The 17148-nt window shown below is 48.9% G+C and overlaps 1 protein-coding gene across 5 annotated transcripts in view; it reads left to right on the top strand.

Annotated features, from left to right (window-relative positions):
- Positions 1–17148, top strand: part of CEACAM20 (CEA cell adhesion molecule 20) — a 77465-nt gene that overhangs the window by 56700 nt on the left and 3617 nt on the right. For 3 of the 5 annotated variants that reach the window (XM_070771219.1, XM_070771218.1, XM_070771220.1), the window contains exons 3-15: positions 1152–1498; positions 2135–2199; positions 2314–3037; positions 5655–5720; positions 6312–6590; positions 7286–7582; positions 9311–9583; positions 11205–11480; positions 12368–12482; positions 12666–12751; positions 13783–13844; positions 14201–14236; positions 15027–15137. In XM_070771219.1, coding sequence (XP_070627320.1) covers positions 2986–3037; positions 5655–5720; positions 6312–6590; positions 7286–7582; positions 9311–9583; positions 11205–11480; positions 12368–12482; positions 12666–12751; positions 13783–13844; positions 14201–14236; positions 15027–15137 — 1653 coding nt within the window. In that variant the 5' untranslated portion in view covers positions 1152–1498; positions 2135–2199; positions 2314–2985. The remainder of the gene's footprint in view (positions 1–1151; positions 1499–2134; positions 2200–2313; positions 3038–5654; positions 5721–6311; positions 6591–7285; positions 7583–9310; positions 9584–11204; positions 11481–12367; positions 12483–12665; positions 12752–13782; positions 13845–14200; positions 14237–15026; positions 15138–17148) is intronic. The other 2 variants (XM_070771221.1, XM_070771222.1) reach the window with 2 other exon arrangements.

The following is a 17148-nucleotide window of genomic DNA, read 5'->3' as shown; positions in this document are numbered from 1 at the left end:
TATTTGTAGCTTTTAAAAAGCACCTAACATAGTGCTTGGCATGTAGTGGAGTCAAAAAGTCTTTGCTGAGTGAATGGTGGGGGGCAGCCCTGGGGCAGCAATACAGGTTGGAAGGTGAGCTGAGGTCGCTCATGGAAAGACAACCGTGAGTCAGCCCAGCCAGCTGAGACCACTAGGAAAGGGTGTGGAGGCGGGAAGGACCTGGCTTTATTTTCACCTGTTGGAAAGAAAGTGGAAGGTATGCTATGAGAAGGACCCAGAAAGTCCCTCTTTCTTGTGGGACAGGGAAAGACAGAACCTTCATGGGGGTTGAGGGGAAGCTGGGTAGGTCGGATTCAGGGAGAGAAAACCTTATTCCTTATAAAGAGGCAAATTTGGGAAGCCTACTCCAGTGGCAGCTGTGTCCTCTTGGGTGGGGTGGAGGAGAGGAAGGAAGGGGGCCCCAAGTAGGTGGCACAGATCAGAGAATGTCAGGAGAGGAGTGGGTGGGTGGTCAGAAGACTCAGATATTCCAGGAAGAACAGGGTAGATGGTAAAGACCTTAAAGGCTGACTTGTCTACCCCAGGTGCCCTCTGCCCAGGGAACCATAGAGTTTAAGAATGTACTGGAGTGATGGGGTCACAGGCACTGACTGATTGGGGTGTACAGAGATGGGGCTGGAGATCGCCAGAAGCCACCTTAGGACCTTGGAAGGTGGCACACGAGAAGGTTAAAAGCCAGGTAGACCAGAATCCCTGGCCTCAATTGGACAAGTCATTGCACCTCTGTAAGCATCAGTGTTCTTAACTATGAAATGGAATAATATCACTTAGCCTACTCTACTTTTCATTTTTCCATACCATGTGTCATCGTCTAAGATCCCATATAATGTGCCTATTTGTTACATTTCTTTATTGTCTCTTCCCCACTAGAGCTGGGTTTTCTCTTTTCTGTCCCCTGCATTCTCTCAGCACCTAGAGCAGGAGCAGTAGGGGCTCAGGGAGTGTGTTGAATGACTGAGTAAGTGTATTCCTCACTTCCTGTGAGTTTTACAACACCCCCCAGTCACAACGCCTAGCGGGGTTTCGCGTGTTCTGAGCGCTCACTCCGTGCCAGTACCCAGGCGCTGTTCCCAGTACTTTCCCAGCATTCACTTGCTTGATCTTCACAGGACTGTGTGAGGGGAGACTGTTATTTATGTCCAGTCTGCAGACAAGAACACTGACACCCACAGGATGATATAACCTTCTCAAGAAACCACTTCTGGGGCATGGAGAGCTTGGACCACAGCCCCTGAAGAGGCAAACCATTACCATCTTAAAGCTGAGGAAAGTGATGACCAGAGAGGGGGATGGACTTACACGCCCAAGGCCTCACAGCTCGCAGGTAGGGGAGCCAGGATTCCAACCCCTGCAGTATGGCTCCAGAGCTGGTTTGCTCAGCCTCAGGCTTCACTGGAGCAGATCCTTGGTGAATGCTGTGGCGTGAATGGGACCCAAACAGGAGCAGCTGTTGGAGGTGAGCTGAGATCGCTTTCCCCTGATGCCAAACTGCCCCTCCTGGCCTAAGTAATCACGATGACGTGTTCTCAACCTTATCTTGAACCACCCACCCTCTCACTTCCTCTCTTCTGGAGCCACTTGAATTTTCTTTGTGCCTCCAACTCAGCACCTTCTCACATCCCGCTCCCTCTGCCTACCAGACTCACCCCCGGCTCATCCCTTCATCTTCGTCTCTGATGCCCTCTCCTCCAGGAAGCCATCTCTGATCCTCAGGCTGGGTCAGGCACCCACTCTGTGCTCCCCCACCCCAGCCCCACTCACTCTGGGTCATCACTGACTGGGGACAGGTCTGTCTGCTCTGCTGGACCTTGAGCTTGTGAAGGTAGACCTGGAGATTTCTGCTGTATTATTATATACTATTTGGTCCAGGAATCAGCCCAGAGGAAGAGTTTGGGAAACAGCTGTTATTATGAAGGAATGAATGAACTGAAGTAAAAGATATAGGTTGAAGGTAGTTCTCTGACGGGGTCGATTACATTCAGTCTTGGTTTTTGAGGCTCCCAACAGCATGTCTTGCCCAAATGGAATTTTTTTAAAAAGAAGAATTAACACTCAGATACAGGGCTTTTTTTTTTTTTTTTTAATCTTCCAGGTCTCAGCTCAGATGTCCCCACCTCCAACAAGTCTTCCCTGCCTCCTCCCGGAAGGCTGAGTCAGGTACCCCTTGGGGCTATCCCCACCCAACTCTAGGCATCCCGCCCTTCGGACTCCAGCGTGTTTGTGACCAGGACTTCATATCATGTGTCACTTCAGTTCATTTTGTATTTCCAGGCAGCTCATGGTGAACTACTAGAGAAAAAAATGGCAACCCACTCCAGTATTCTTGTCTGGAAAATCCTATGGACTGAGGTACAGTTCAGGGGGTCACAAAGAGTCGGATGCGACTGAGCTTATGGTGAACCTGGCGCTGTTTTATTAAGCTCTGGATAACCAGGAACCATCATTATTGACTTTATTGTTGTAGCTGTTGACCATTATAATCTCAGTTCCCGGTCCCTTTAACGCTGATATGCTTAAATTACCCCTCCCTGGCACTGCTTCTCCCTGGCAGCTCCCTCACCCCCATCCCAAGTGGGCCTTTGAATGGGAAGCGGTGTAATTTTCAAGGGGATCCGTGGCCAGAAGGTGGGGCTTCTTCCTCCTTTCGAGCCTTGGGGGAAACCCCAGGGTTCTGGGGACGTTGGGACTTTGGTTCTCTCCGTGCTGGGAGGAGGAGGAAAGTAAAGCCTGGGGTAGAGGACTGAGGAGGGTGCAGCCAAAGTTCCTCCCCTGCCACCCTCGCTGTCTGTCCTGGGAGCCACTGTCACCGAAGTGCCTGTGAGTGGGCAGCTGGGCAGAGAGGAAAAGAAGAGAGCTGGAGAGGCTGCAGACGGAGTGAGGACCGGGTCATCGTGCGGAAGCCGGGAAGATAGCTTGGCGCTCTGAAGTCAGGTGTCAGGACCCATGGAGTCCCCTGATCTACGGGGCCACCGCTGGGCAGGAATCCTGCTCTCAGGTGAGTGTCCAGCTCCCTTTAGGTGGGGTAGGGGAGGGTGGGTGTGTACATGTGCACGAAAGAGACCCAAATAGAGACAAGAGAGAAACAGAGACAGGAATAAACACAAATACAAGAGATTGGCAGAGACTTCCCCAGCAGTCTAGTCCATGCTCCCAACTCCCAATGCACGGGGCCCAGGTTCAATCCTTGGTCAGAAAACTAGATCCCACATGCCTCAACTAAAACCCGGTGCAGCCAAATAAAATAAGAGAGAGATTGACAAAGGGGGACAGAGAAAGAGACAAAGACATATACACAGAGGAGGAGAGAGAGATGGAATCAGAGCCATAGAACCAGAGAGAGGCAAGAGAGAGTGAAAATTACAATAGAAACTGTACCAGAGGGGAAAACAGAGCAAAGAGGAGAGAGGGAGACTGAGGACAAAGAGCAAAAAAACTCTTCAGGGCTTCTCTGGTGGCTCAGGGGTCAAGAATCCGCCTGCCAATGCCGGAGATGCAGGTTTGATCCCTGACCTGGAAGATCCCACACGCTGCGGAATAACTAATCCGGTGTGCGGCAACTACTGGAGCCCGCATGCCCTAGAGCCCGTGCTCCATAACAAGAGAGCCCACCATAGTGAGAAGCCTGAGCACCGAAACCAGACAGAAGCCCAGGCAGCAACAAAGACGCAGCACAGCCATAAATACATACATACTCAAAATTAATTGTTTTTAAAAAGAAAGCTTTTCAAGATACATACAGATAAACAGATTCAGGGGAGTCGGGGCAGGGAGAGGCAGAGAACCAGAGCTGGAGTATAACAGACAGGAGTGAGACTGGCGACGAGAGGTTATGCCAGCCCTGAGAGGCACGCCAGGCTGCTCTGTTCTTCCCTGTCGCCTGGAGTCTGCTCACATTCATGTCCATTGAGTTGGTGATGCTATCTAACCATCTCATCCTCTGCCACCCCTTCTCGTTTTGCCTTCAATCTTTCCCAGCATCAGGGTCTTTTCCAATGAGCTGGCTCTTCCCATCAGGTGGCCAGAGTATTGGAACTTCAGCTTCAGCATCAGTCCTTCCAGTGAATGAGCCTATGGACTTCACCTCCAATAGCACTGAGGATAGAGAATTTCAGATGGTTTTCCACCGTCAGTTATTACAAGCACAGCAAATAACAAAGACAATAATAGTAATAATAACTAAGTGCTAATAATAGTGACTAACACTGCGAACTGTCACGTCTGATATCAGACCTCACAATAACCTGGTGAACTAAGTTCTACCGTTCTCCCTGTTTTGCAGTTGAAGAAACTGAGGCTCACAAAGAGAAAGCCCCTTGCCCATGATAACAGACAAAGTCCATTATCATTATCAGAGTCCATATTTGCTCCTAAGAGCCCTTGTCTTTAACCCAAATGAGCAGGGGATGGGGCAATGCTTGATCTAAATTGGGGTCATCTGAGGGCTGGAGACGGAGAAGGCAATGGTACCCCACTCCAGTACTCTTGCCTGGAAAATCCCAGGGATGGGGGAGCCTGATGGCTGCCATCTATGGGGCTGCACAGAGTTGGACACGACTGAAGCGACTTAGCACCAGCAGCAGCAGAGGGCTGGAGAAAGTCATGACTGCCTGCCTTTGTTAATTGGGCTGATGGTTAGGGCAAGGACAGGAGTTTCAAGGTCAGCGGCTCATGGCCATAGCTGCTGGGGTTGGGCATCCCCACCTATGCCCACAGTCTCTGAGCTTCCATAAAACTGTGTGCAGAATAACCAAATAGAAAACCGAAAGCTCATGCTATCTTTTTCCCTTTTCTCCCCTCTGTGCAGAGGAAATCTTGCCTGAGAGCAAGCGGTTAATTTCTCCCATCAAAGATAACAGAAGAAGTTCTCCTTTATTGGGGGCTGGCTCTGTACCCATCCCTGGACCAGAGGAACTGCACAGTGTTGAGAGCAAAGTCTTTAGGAACTGGCAAGCCAGGTTCAAGTCTAGCTTCTGACGCTTACTATCTGGTTTTGGAAAGTGACTTCACTGATCTGAGCGCAACCCACTCCAGTACTCTTGCTTGGCAAATCCCATGGACAGAGGAGCCTGGTAGGCTGCAGTCCATGGGGTCGCTAGGAGTTGGACATGACTGAGCAACTTCACTTTCACTTTTCACTTTCATGCATTGGAGAAGGAAATGGCAACCCACTCCAGTGTTCTTGCCTGGAGAATGCCAGGGACAGGGGAGCCTGGTGGGCTGCCATCTCTGGGGTCGCACAGAGTCGGACACAACTGAAGCGACTTAGCAGCAGCAGCAATGGAAGGGAGAGGCATCTTCCATGGAATGAGCATCACTGGAGAGAGCGCAGTGACCCTCAGGGGACCCAGTCAAAACTGGTCAGTGTTCATTACCACCCCCTCCAATCCTAGGAGGCAGACGATATTACTCCCATTTTATAGCTGGGGGAACTGAGGCTCAGCGACAACAAAACATGCCTCAAGTCACATAGCCAGGAAGTGGTGAGTAAAAGTCAAGCCTCTAGGGGTAGAGGGCCCCATTCATGACCTCAGACCTCCCTCCACTTAGGAAGACCACAACTGGACCCCCCCAACGCAGCTTCCTCCCTGAACGCCTCCTCTTTCTCCCTCCAGCCTCACTTTTGACCGTGTGGAGCTTGACAGCTGCAGCCCAGATCTCCCGTGATGCTGTCATCCAAAGTGAGGAGGATATTGTTCCGTCTACATTTGGGGCCCCTTGGTTACCCCAGACTCATGGTAGATTAGGAGCACAGAAAACAAAGCTCTCATTCTGGTCTCTATCTCCACCCTCAACTGCTCATCAGGGTTCCGTGCCCAAAGTCCCAACAGGACAAACCTGATTGGCCCAGTCAGGCAACAACTGGTCCAGTCAGTTGTGTTGGAGAGGGGGCGGGGGGTGTGAAGGGGTGGCTGTCCTGGCTGGGGCTAGGGAAAATTGGCTAAGAAGTGGTAGAGGGACCTGGTTGTTGTCCCCAGTACAAGCTTGACTTCTTTGCAGCCAATAATTGACCCACCGTCATGTCCCTGACCATCTGTTTTATTTGCAACATCTCATTTACTGGGGGAGAGGAGACTCGAGGGTCCCAAGACCTCACCTAGAATGAGAACTAGGTCCAGCATTGGCGGCCAGTCATGGAGCTGAGGGGTGTCTGCCTGCAACCCCAACCCCTCCCTGTTTCTCGGGGTCCCTCTGTGACTGTATTTTGCTTGGTCTGTCCTTCACCTGTGTCTCTGCTTCTGTCTCCCCCTACTCTGTTTCTCCCTCTGTAGAATCTCTGGCCAAGCCCACCATTTCAGTCAGCCAGGGCACAGTCATAGAGCACAGGGAAAATGTGACCTTCTACTGTGACACCCCAGACGTCAACATCACCATCCACTGGGTCTTCAACCACCAGCCCCTGCCATCCCATGAGCGCATACAGCTGTCCACAGATGGCAAGACCCTCACCATCCTCAGTGTCCAGCGGAAGGATGCTGGGACGTACCAATGTGAAGCTTGGGGTGACCTCCAGATGAAGAGCAGTGACCCTACCTACCTGATTGTGTACTGTGAGTCCCTTTCCATTCTCCCCAGCCCCTCAGCAACGCCCACTTCCTCGGTGATTTCATCTAGTCTCACAGCTTCACATACCATTCAAATGCAGACTTGTCCATCCTTGAACTCCAGACACATAGCTGTTTGACATCTCTAGTTGGATTCTCCTGGGAATGTCCAACGTGACGTGCCTAAAATCGAGCTCCTTAACTTTCGAATGTTTGATCCAAAATATTGCCTAGGTAGTCGTGAGGAAAGAGCAATTGTCAGCATGCTTTATTTTTTTATGTATTGTTTTTCTTTTTACTGCTCTGGGTGACAGGCGGGCTTCTCTTGTTGTGGGGCACAGGCTCTAGAGCACTTGGGCTCAGTAATTGCAACACAGGCATAGTGACCCCACGGCATGTGGGATCTTAGTTCCCCGACCAGGGATCAAACCTGCATCCCTGCATTGGAAGGCAAATTCATGACCAGTGGACTGCCAGGGAAGTCCCTTGCTGGCAAGCTTTAGGTGTGTCTTTCAATCCTGGCTTACCCAGGGATGCATGTGACATACCCTCACTGTCAGACTCTAACATCTCCTTTGTAATGGTTCCAGAGTTTGAGGGGAGAGAAGAGAAAAGTTCCTGCTTATTGAATGGCTGGGTCCCCCAAGAGAGCTCTCTCACTGATGCTGTTGTTGCTGCTACAATTGTTCTTGTCCTTCCAGATGGCCCTGACTCAGTCACGATCAAGGTGGAGCCTGGTGTACCCAACGGGGACACAGTTGAGGTGATGGAGGGCTCCAGTGTGACCTTCTCAGCAGAAACTGAGTCTTACCCACAAGCTTCATATTCATGGTTTTTCTCCAATGACTCCAAGCCCATCACTTGGAGCTTGTTCTTCAACATGAGCAATGTTACCATCCCTGCCGTGTCCAAGGAACACGAGGGCACCTACGCGTGCTTGGTGTCCAATGCTGCCGCCCAGAAGTCCCTCAGGGATGCTGTCAAAGTCCGCGTCCTTGGTGAGTCTCTTTCCCCCATTCCTCTCCTTTGTGTCTCTGAGAATCAGGGCTGCACTGACGTCCTGGAGCTTGAGGAGGACGTAGTGGAGCGGGGCTTGCCCTTGTGGCTCGTGGCAGATTGTGGCTCTGGGCACAGGGAGGACCTGGGTCCTTGTTGGCACATCCTCCACAAGGCTTTGGAGGCTCTCTGTGGGATGTCTGTCACTTAATTCTCATGAAGTGTGGGAGGCGATTCTCTAAACATACAAACACTAACACAGCACTCATACATCCCCATACACACGTGGACACACACACATAACAATCACACATGCAGGGGATTCTGGTGTTCTGGTGGTTAAGACTGTGCTCCCGGTGCAGGGGCCTGGGTTTGATTCCCGGTTGGGGAACTAAGATTCCTCATGCCGCATGACATGGCCAAAAAAAAAGAAACAGTCATGCATGCATCGCAGATACACACATGTGCACCACAGACACATACAACTCACATACAACACACACAACTCACACGCAACACATAGACACAGCATACAAAAGCACATAATACACACACACAAGACATATAACATGTACCAAACAGACACACAATACATGAAACACACGGGACGTAACGCATCACACACACCTATGCACACATAAAGCCCACGGCATGTACAGAAACATACTCACACACAGGCAGAGCACATACACAATACTTACAAAACACAGACACACATCTCAAATATGCGACAAACGATACCACAGACACACAACATATTCTCTCATAAAACACGTATACACACGAAACATAATATGCACACAACAGACACCCACAACACATATCACAGACACTCCACATCCTCATGTCCAACACAGAAAACACCCCCCACACCACACATTTAACACCCTCCACACATGCAGAACACACACAGTACGTAACTGCACTTCACACATGGTAGTGATATACCAAGCATGTAGGTATGTGCTACATGTGCGGTGCTTGTGAATACACAGTAGAGCATATACACAGAACACATACATTCCCACAGACACATAGCATATACTCATGTACAGAAGATACATACACACAACATATACCCACTTGCACACAAAGTACGTGTGTGTGTGTGTGTATGTGTGTATGTATGATATACACACTGCCATACCTCACACTCACAATACGTGTATACACAACACACACATGTAGATGGACACAAAAGGGACTTCTCTGATGGTCCAGTGGTTAAGTCCAGTGGCCAATGCAGGAGACAAGGGTTCAGTCCTTGGTCTGGGAAGATCCCTCATGCCAGGGAGCTCCTAAGTCTGTGTACCACAGCTACTGAGCCCGCACGCCCTAGAGCCCGTGCTCCACAACGAGAGAAGCCACCACAGTGAGAAGCCCATGCACCGCAACTACAGAACAGGCCCCACACAGCACAACTAAAGAAAGCCCTCATGCAGCAACAAAAACCCAGCACAGGCAAAAATACACACCAAGCACACACTCACACACAAAACTCATCCGTATACCACACCCTCCATGCACACAAAACCTGTAACATAATTGTCACACAACACACGCTCATACACAAAAGACCACCCACACAGCACAGTCATATGCAAAGCACACACACACACACCACACACCACATAAACACACATCCCTGGGAAATCCTGTGGGCCCCATATGGGCAGGAGACTGGCATAGGGTGTCCCTGGACCCTGTCCCATCTCTCTCTGTGTTTCCAGAAAGAGTGACCAAGCCTTACGTCATGGCCCCAAACCAGACTCTCGTGGAGGACACCAGCTCTGTGGTCCTGACCTGCCAGACCACCCATGAGGGAGTTGGAGTCCGGTGGTTCCTGGGGGACCAGCTCCTCCAGTCCAGCGAGCACCTGGCACCCAACAACAGGGACCTGATCATCCACGGCCTTCGGCGGAATGACACAGGGCCCTATGCGTGCGAGGTCTGGAACTGGGGCAGCCAGGCACGGAGTGAACCCCTGAAGTTGAACATCAGCTGTGAGTCGTCCCTAGCTTGGATCTTCTCCTCCTTCCTCCTCTCTCCCTTGCTGAAGTTCTTGCTTCCAGCCACTCATCCCATAATTATCAAACACCTGCTCTGTGACAGGCATGTCTGAGCAGGGGACAAGGCCACCCTCACGGAGCTTTATGTTCTAGTCGGGGGAGACAGACTATACACAGCTGAACAAGGGGAAATCCATGCTGTGTCAGATGGGACTAGAGGCAGTGAGAAAGACAGGCAAGGCTGGGAAGCCGGAGAGGTGTTGCAGTCCTGCCTGGGGTGGTCAGGAGAGGCTTCCTGGAGTAGGCGGTATGTGTGCAGCAGGAGGTAGGGAGAGAGCTGTGCAGGTGACCAAGGGAAGTGAGTTCCAAGGCTGGGGAGGTGGGACTTGCTTGGCCTGTCAGAGGAATGCCCAGAGGCCAAGATGACTGGAGAGATAAATTATAGCGAGAATGGAACAGAAGAAGCTGGGAGGGTAGGGGGCCGTCGTGAGGACACTTGAGCTACAAAAGGCTCTGAGCAGAGGAGAGAGAGGATTAGACTGGGGTTTGCACAGTCTCTCTGGCTCTTGTCTAAAGGGTGGGAACAGGGGAGAGGGAGGAGGTGATGCAGTTGTTTTTGTCTGATTCCATGGAGAGGCAGATCCCAAGGATTCAATGGAATTATACATGCAAAGATTTTCTTAAGGGAATGCTCTTGTGCAGAAAAAGTAGGGAGGGAGCCTCAAAAGAATGTGATTGCCCTCAGACCGAGGTACTTGGAGCGAGGGAGGAAGACAGAGTACAGAGTTGGTGGGAGCATGTAGACCACCGTGGAGTCTAAGGAACGTTGTCAGGACTCTCGGGGAGCCCAGGTCTCCTAGGAAGGGGTCTGCCTTACTTTCTCCAACACTCTCAGGTCCTGGCAGGGTGCAGCCCAGGAGAGGTCTGGGAGTGGATTGCGGGGTACCGCAGCTGGGCCCTTGGTCAATTCCACTCTTACCCATGGAGGTCTGTGAGGCATCCTCTCGTGGTAGCCACAGTCATCCATCAAGAAATGACGAGGCTGAGCCAGCGACAGCTGTAGCGATCAGGCCATGAATATATTTTAAATATCAAAGTCACAGGGTTTACTGCTAGTTGACAAGAAGCAAGAGAGAAAGGGAGGAGTCAAGAATGACTCTAAGATTCTTTTTTTTTTTGGCCTAAGCTACCATCAGAACTATAAGAACTATAAACATGTTGGAAGTTAGGGGCTACATGTCACAGGACACAGCAACAATTTCTGAAGCCTGGATGTCTTATGAGGCTCCCTTGTTAGAATTCACTTTTTCAAGGGCAGGGGTTTTTGTTTTTGATTTTAATTTTGTTTTGTTTTGGACTTTACCCCTCTGTGTTGTGGATTACATTCTGCTTGCTCCGCACCTAAGGGAGGAAAAGGGACCTTTGTATCTTCCTTCTCTTGCCGAGATTCCTTTCAGCAGCAGTTGGAAGAGCCTTTGACTCCCAGGAATTCCCTCAGTTAGAATTGAGAAGGGGGGAAAAAAGAAAGCAGAACTTCATATGTGGAATTGAATGGGATAAAATAGATTATCTCACCAGTGGAGGATGGGAGCATAATATTCGGCTCTGCACGCAGACGGCCCCGATCGAATGTATTTCACCAGCGGGTCGGAGACCCTGGCGGACACCACGGTCAGTGCGGAGCTCAACTCCCGCCTAACCCTGCGGTGTTGGGCTGAATCCCAGCCGGATGCTGAGTTTAACTGGACCCATGACAACACCAGTGTGTACAAGGGGCAGCAGCTGGTTATCGAGGCCCTGACTTGGAAACACCAAGGGAATTACAGCTGCACAGCTTCTAACTCTGTCACAATGCTGACCTGCTCTGCCTCGGTCATGGTCAGCGTCATAGGTGAGTCTTTCAGGTACGCCTTCCCCTTGGGTCCAGGTGACTTTCTCTGATGCTGGCCTTAGCACTCTGATCTTCCCTTACTAAGGACTGGAGTGTGGCACTGACTGTCCTGCGTGGGCAGGTTCCTAGTCCAGAGCTGTTGAATTCCAGCCACTAACACTCAGACTCAGGACTTCCCTGGAGATCCAGTGGTTAAGAAGCTGTGTGCTTCCATTGCAGGGGGCAAGGGTTCAATCCCTGGTCAGGGAACTAAGATGCTGCATGCTGCAAAGTGGTCAAAAAATAGAAAAAAAAAATTCATAATCTCATTTCATCTTCAAAACATCCCTATACAGTAGGTACCATTTCCCCGACTTTGCAAATAAGGAAATGAGACTCAGAAAGAGTAGTTACTTTTGTCTGTGTCCACAGAACCCCAGAGAATCAAAGGTGACTCAAGTTTCCAGTTGCCAAAGCCCTTTGCTGTGACGACCATATTTGATTCTTCCTCTTAATCAGTAACATCATCACACCAACACTGACTGATCACTTTCCATGGGTCTAAATACTTCACCCACATTGAACATACCGAACCTTACATTTACTGAACATGAATACATATGTGTTTAATCTTTTCAGCAACAATATGGAATAGGCTTCATATTATCTTTGTTTTTACAGAAGAGCCAAAGGAAGCACAAAGAGGTTAAGTAGCATGGCCAGGGTCACACAGCTAAGATGTGAACTTAGGACATTTGACTCCAGAAATGATTCTATTACTACTACAAACTTCTGCCTCCCAATGGCTGGAAAACAAGTACTCATCAAATGACAGTGGAGATAAAGCCCTAAGATTGGGAATGAGGTTGGGGACAGGGATGAGGTCCTGATTCTCTCTCCTTGCCCAGGTCACCGGTCATCCCTCTCTGTAGGGGCCATCGTTGGCATTACCGTCGGGATCCTGGCTATCGTTGCCCTGGCCATAGGGCTGGGCTGCTTCATACACACTGGAAATGCCGAAGGGTAACTCTCAGAATGGGGTGGGGGTGTGGCCTATGGGGGACCTGCCCAGTAGGAGGGTTGCTGACCATGGTGCTGAGTGGTGCCTGTTGGGCACTGAGAGGGTTTGGGACGTTGCCCAAAACGGGAGCCTGTGGAGATGGGCAAGGACTAGAGGCATAGTGAACAAGGGTCTTGGGGTTTCAGGCTCTCAAGGAGAACAACAGAGCATACCGCCTATGAGAACATGACACCCACTTCTGAAGAGGGTCACCCTGAAGAGCTCGGTCGCAGTAAGTGCCTCCATAGCTGATACCCAGGGCAGCAGTGAGGTCTGGAGAAGAGGCTGGTGCCGAGAGCCCAGGCTTCTGCTCCCAGCTTCACCCCTGGGTCACTATGACATCATGGGCAAGCCCTGTAGTCTTGGACCCTCTGTGTCCCCATCTGGAAAATGGATGAGATCAGCGTTGAGAACTCTGAGGAGTTCTGCCTGTCCCAACAGCCACAACACAAATACAACAACATTACCGCCATTCTGTCTTCCTCACACTCAGAAAACTTTGTTAATGGATTGCTATAAGCAGAGAGAATCAGTCATGACACTCCTGCCTGCTAAATTCAAAACAAGTGTCATTGTCCATCTCAATATAGTACCTCATGCAGCCTTCTCTGACCAAAGGCAAAACAAAACATCTTTGCTATATCTGGTCTAAGATTCTGGTAAGATGGGCTCATGAAGCAGAAGTCCTCTGGGGACTGTCCAATTCAGCTCAGTTTTACAGAAAAGAAAACCAAGGCCAGGAAGGATATATGATAAGCACAGGCTACAGAGGACCCTGGTGCACCTGGGGCTTGATCTAAGACTTCTGCCCTCATCTGTGTCATCAAACAGCCTTATCTAACCCAGAACTTGATTTCCAAGACCTTCCCAGGTCAAGATCACTGGAGATGTGATGGGGTAGTCCTGGGGATAAAAGAAGGAAGGTTTCTACCACATCCTTCCTGGGGATAGAAGTGCCCTGCCTGGACAAATCGCCCCTTGAGCCTCATGCATGTGTGCATGCTCAGTCACTTCAGTCATGTCCGGCTCTTTGCGAGCCCATGGACTGTAGCCCACCAGACTCCTCTGTCCATGGGATTTTACCCGCAAGAATACTGGAGTGGGTTGCCATGCCCTCCTCCAGGGGATCTTCCCAATCCAGGGATCAAACCCGTGTCTCCTGCATTGCAGGTAGATTCTTTACCGCTGAGACACTGGGGAGGCCCCTTCTTCCCTCATATCTCTCCCTAACTCCAGCCTTGGGCTGGCATTCACTTTCTCTAGGCTGGCCCATGCCTGTGTATGCCAATGCACCCGCCATTGAAGGACAGATACCAGTCAAAAAGGTGGGTAATTCTCCAGAGGCACCCCCTCTACTCCCCTGACTGTCCGGCACTTCCCAGCCCAGCAGGGCTGTTTTGTCTCACCTCTTGGGGTGGGGGTGAAGTTCAGGCATGTTCTCTTAAGGATGCCCAGTGGTAGCTTGGGTCCCTACTTTCTCTGGGGATCTCAAGACCTTCCATGGCTTTTTCATCTCTTCTCCTTGTTTTCTCTTTCACTTGACAATGCCTAACCTGGAGCCCGCTCTGGGAATCAGAAGAGATGTAACTGCCTCTGAGGCCTGAGCTATTTCCAAGAATTTCCAGGGGTGATCTTTTATCCCAGGCCTCAGGACCTCTTCACTATTTTCTTTTCCCCCCAGATGCTGCCAGTAGACCCTCCAGAGCAATTATATGAGGTAGGTTGGCCTTGCTTGATTTTATTAAAGAAGTTGCAAAGGAATACAATCTGAGGATGTTATATTTGACAAGTATGAGAAATCATCTTGTCTAAATCTTTCATTGAGCATTGCTGGGCCAGGAATGGGAAGCAAGTGGCTCTAGGCCTCACAGGGAGCTGGGCTAGGTTTCTTTTAAAAAATATATTTATTTGTTTATTTATGGCTGTGTCAGGTCTTAGTTGCAGCACGGCAGGGATGTGCGATCGTTGTAGTGTGGTTTTTTGTTGCAGCATGTGGGATCGTTGTAGTGTGGTGGGTTTCTCTATAGTTGTGGCTCGAGGGCTCCAGAATGCGTGGGCTCAGTGGTTGCAGTGTGGGCTTAGTCTCCCCAAGGCCTGTGGGATCTTAGTTTCCCACCAGGGATCGAATCCACATCCCCTGCATTAGAAGGCGGATTCTTAACCACTGGACCACCAGGGAAGTCCCTGGGTTAGAGTCTAGGATTCTAGCTCCTGCCCTGTGCTGCTTCCGCTTCCAGTGCTTGCAGTGGGGTTGCAAATAAGCTAATACCGGCCTAACATGTGACGGGATGCAAAGGAAGTTTTGGAGTAGAAGTTGCAGACGTAGCCAGGTGAAAAGGAAGAGTCCTGGTCCTAGACCTACTTCTGCTTCTGATCCCTTGAGAGACCCTAGTTGGGAATCTCTTTGTCTTTGGATCTCTGAAGAGTGCACGTTGGCACTTTCCAGACGCTGTGGTTTTAAGACAAACTGCTTGTGGGCCCTAACTGATCTCTCTGTTCACTTGCAGCAGTTATCACCTCCCACCAGCCACAGCCGGTACTCTCATGGCCCCAGGAAGCCATCCTCCAATCCCTTGGTCCCAACTCCACAAAAAGAAAATGCAGAGTCAAACTATGAGGTATTTTTATGCCACACAGAGTCTTTGGACAGATGGACAGCTGCCACCAATCTCCCTTTTCCTCCTTGCTAAAGAGTCTGTAGGATAACCTATCACGAGATTTCCTTTCAAAAATCTTTTCAATCCCTTTGCACCCACTTCCATCCTCTCACTTTCTGGTTCATTTCATTTCATTCCCTTCCTGTCCATCCATTTCACTCCATCCCATGTTCCCATCACACTTATTTTCACTCTACCCCTTTAACTTTCTATCCATTTAATTTCATTTATTCTCATTTTATTCCAACTGTTTCCTCTCCAGTCCATTTTTTTTTTCATTCCATTCCACTCCCTCTCACTCCATTTCTTTCCATAAAATTCCTTTTATTTCCTTTCCATTTCTTCTGTTCCTCTTCTTACTTCCCATTCCATCCCTTGTCATCGCTTCCCACCACTCGGTGCATTCCTATGCATTCCATCCCATTCCATTCTACTTCATCCATTGTGTCAAGTTTTTTCTTTCTTCTTTCATTCCTTTCCATTCTTTCCCACTTCTCCCTGTTACCTTTTATTCCTTTTTATTTTTCCTTTGTAATCCCACCTGTTCATTTCTTCCACACTCCATTTATGTCTATTTTAATCCTGGTTATCACTTTGCCATGTCCATACCATAACTTTCATTTATTACTCTTATTATTTCACTTTCATTATTCTCTTATTTCATTTCCATTCTTCTCCTTCCTGTTCCTTATCACTCCTGTCCTTTCCACCCACATGTTTAATCCACTCCTTTCGTTCTGTCTCCTACTCGTCCACTCCTTTCTAGTCAGTGTCCTATTGACGTTCATTTCCATTTGGTCAGCTTTCATTTCATTCCACCACCTTCCATTTCTTCTCATTCTATTTCTTTTCATTCCCTTCTTTCTTTCATTTCCTCTTCCTCATCCCTTCCCCTGCCATTCAGTTCTGTTTCATTATTTTCTGTTCCCTTTCATTGCATTGTCTTCCATTCTATTTCTACTTTCAAAAAATTATTTTATTGACGTCTACTTGATTTACTTCACTGAGATAATGTGGTGTTATCTTCTTGTGTACAGAAAAGTGACTCAGTTATACATATATATTTGTATATATATGTACACACACACACACACGTAATAGTTTGCATCTGCTAATCTCCAACTCCCAATCCACCCCACCACCACTCTTCTGTTTCCTGTTCATTCTTCTTTAATCCATCCCACCCTGTTGTACCACATTCCATTCTGCTCCATTACCTGTCATATGAAGCATTCTCAAAAGATGTGAATGTTTAAATATCTTCAGGATTTTTAATAAGAAAAACAAACCCCGTGACAGTAGTTCAGATTAATTAAAGTGGGGATTAATTGAGAAAACACTGAGGAATCTCAGGTAACCAATGTCAGAAATTACTTGTGGGCCTTGTGGGGATTAGAATCAGGAAGTTTTTCTCTCTTATGGCTGCTTTTTTTTTTTTTTTTTAAATAAGGAAAAGTATTTATTTGTGCCTTGTACATTTTAATAAGGGTGGTTGCTCATTTTTGCTGATCAATGAATTTGTTCCATTCTCCTTGGTTCAGATTGAATTCCTATACAAACTTCCTGGTCACTGCTCCTCTATAACTTCAAATTATATATGACAACACCCTCTACTACTATCTAAGGGTTTCTAGGTTCAGATTCTTCAGAGGAGAAGCACAGTTGTTCAGGCCATTGTATGGATTGTGCTGACATTTGTCAGCTCTCTAATTAGCTGTGAACAGACACAGCCTCTTAGGTCCCTCTCTTCATCAGGCTCTAGGGGAAAGGAGTCTCATTTGTTCCTTTTTATCAGTGGAGCAAAAGCTCTTCGTGGAAATCTCACCCACTAAACTTCCTCTTATGTCTGCTTGGGTTGGGATGCTGTCGTGTGGCACTTGTTGCAAGGAAGGCTGAGAAAATTACCTGTTATCCTTCCCAGTCTCTCCAATAGAAGCAGGCAAGAGGGAAGATACAGGAGTGTCAAGTCAGC

This window comes from Bos indicus, chromosome 18, assembly GCF_029378745.1.
Source record: "Bos indicus isolate NIAB-ARS_2022 breed Sahiwal x Tharparkar chromosome 18, NIAB-ARS_B.indTharparkar_mat_pri_1.0, whole genome shotgun sequence".
In the NCBI taxonomy this organism is placed as follows: Eukaryota; Metazoa; Chordata; class Mammalia; order Artiodactyla; family Bovidae; genus Bos; species Bos indicus.
Note: the sequence above shows the minus strand (reverse complement) of the source record. Positions and strands in the feature narration are given on the sequence as shown.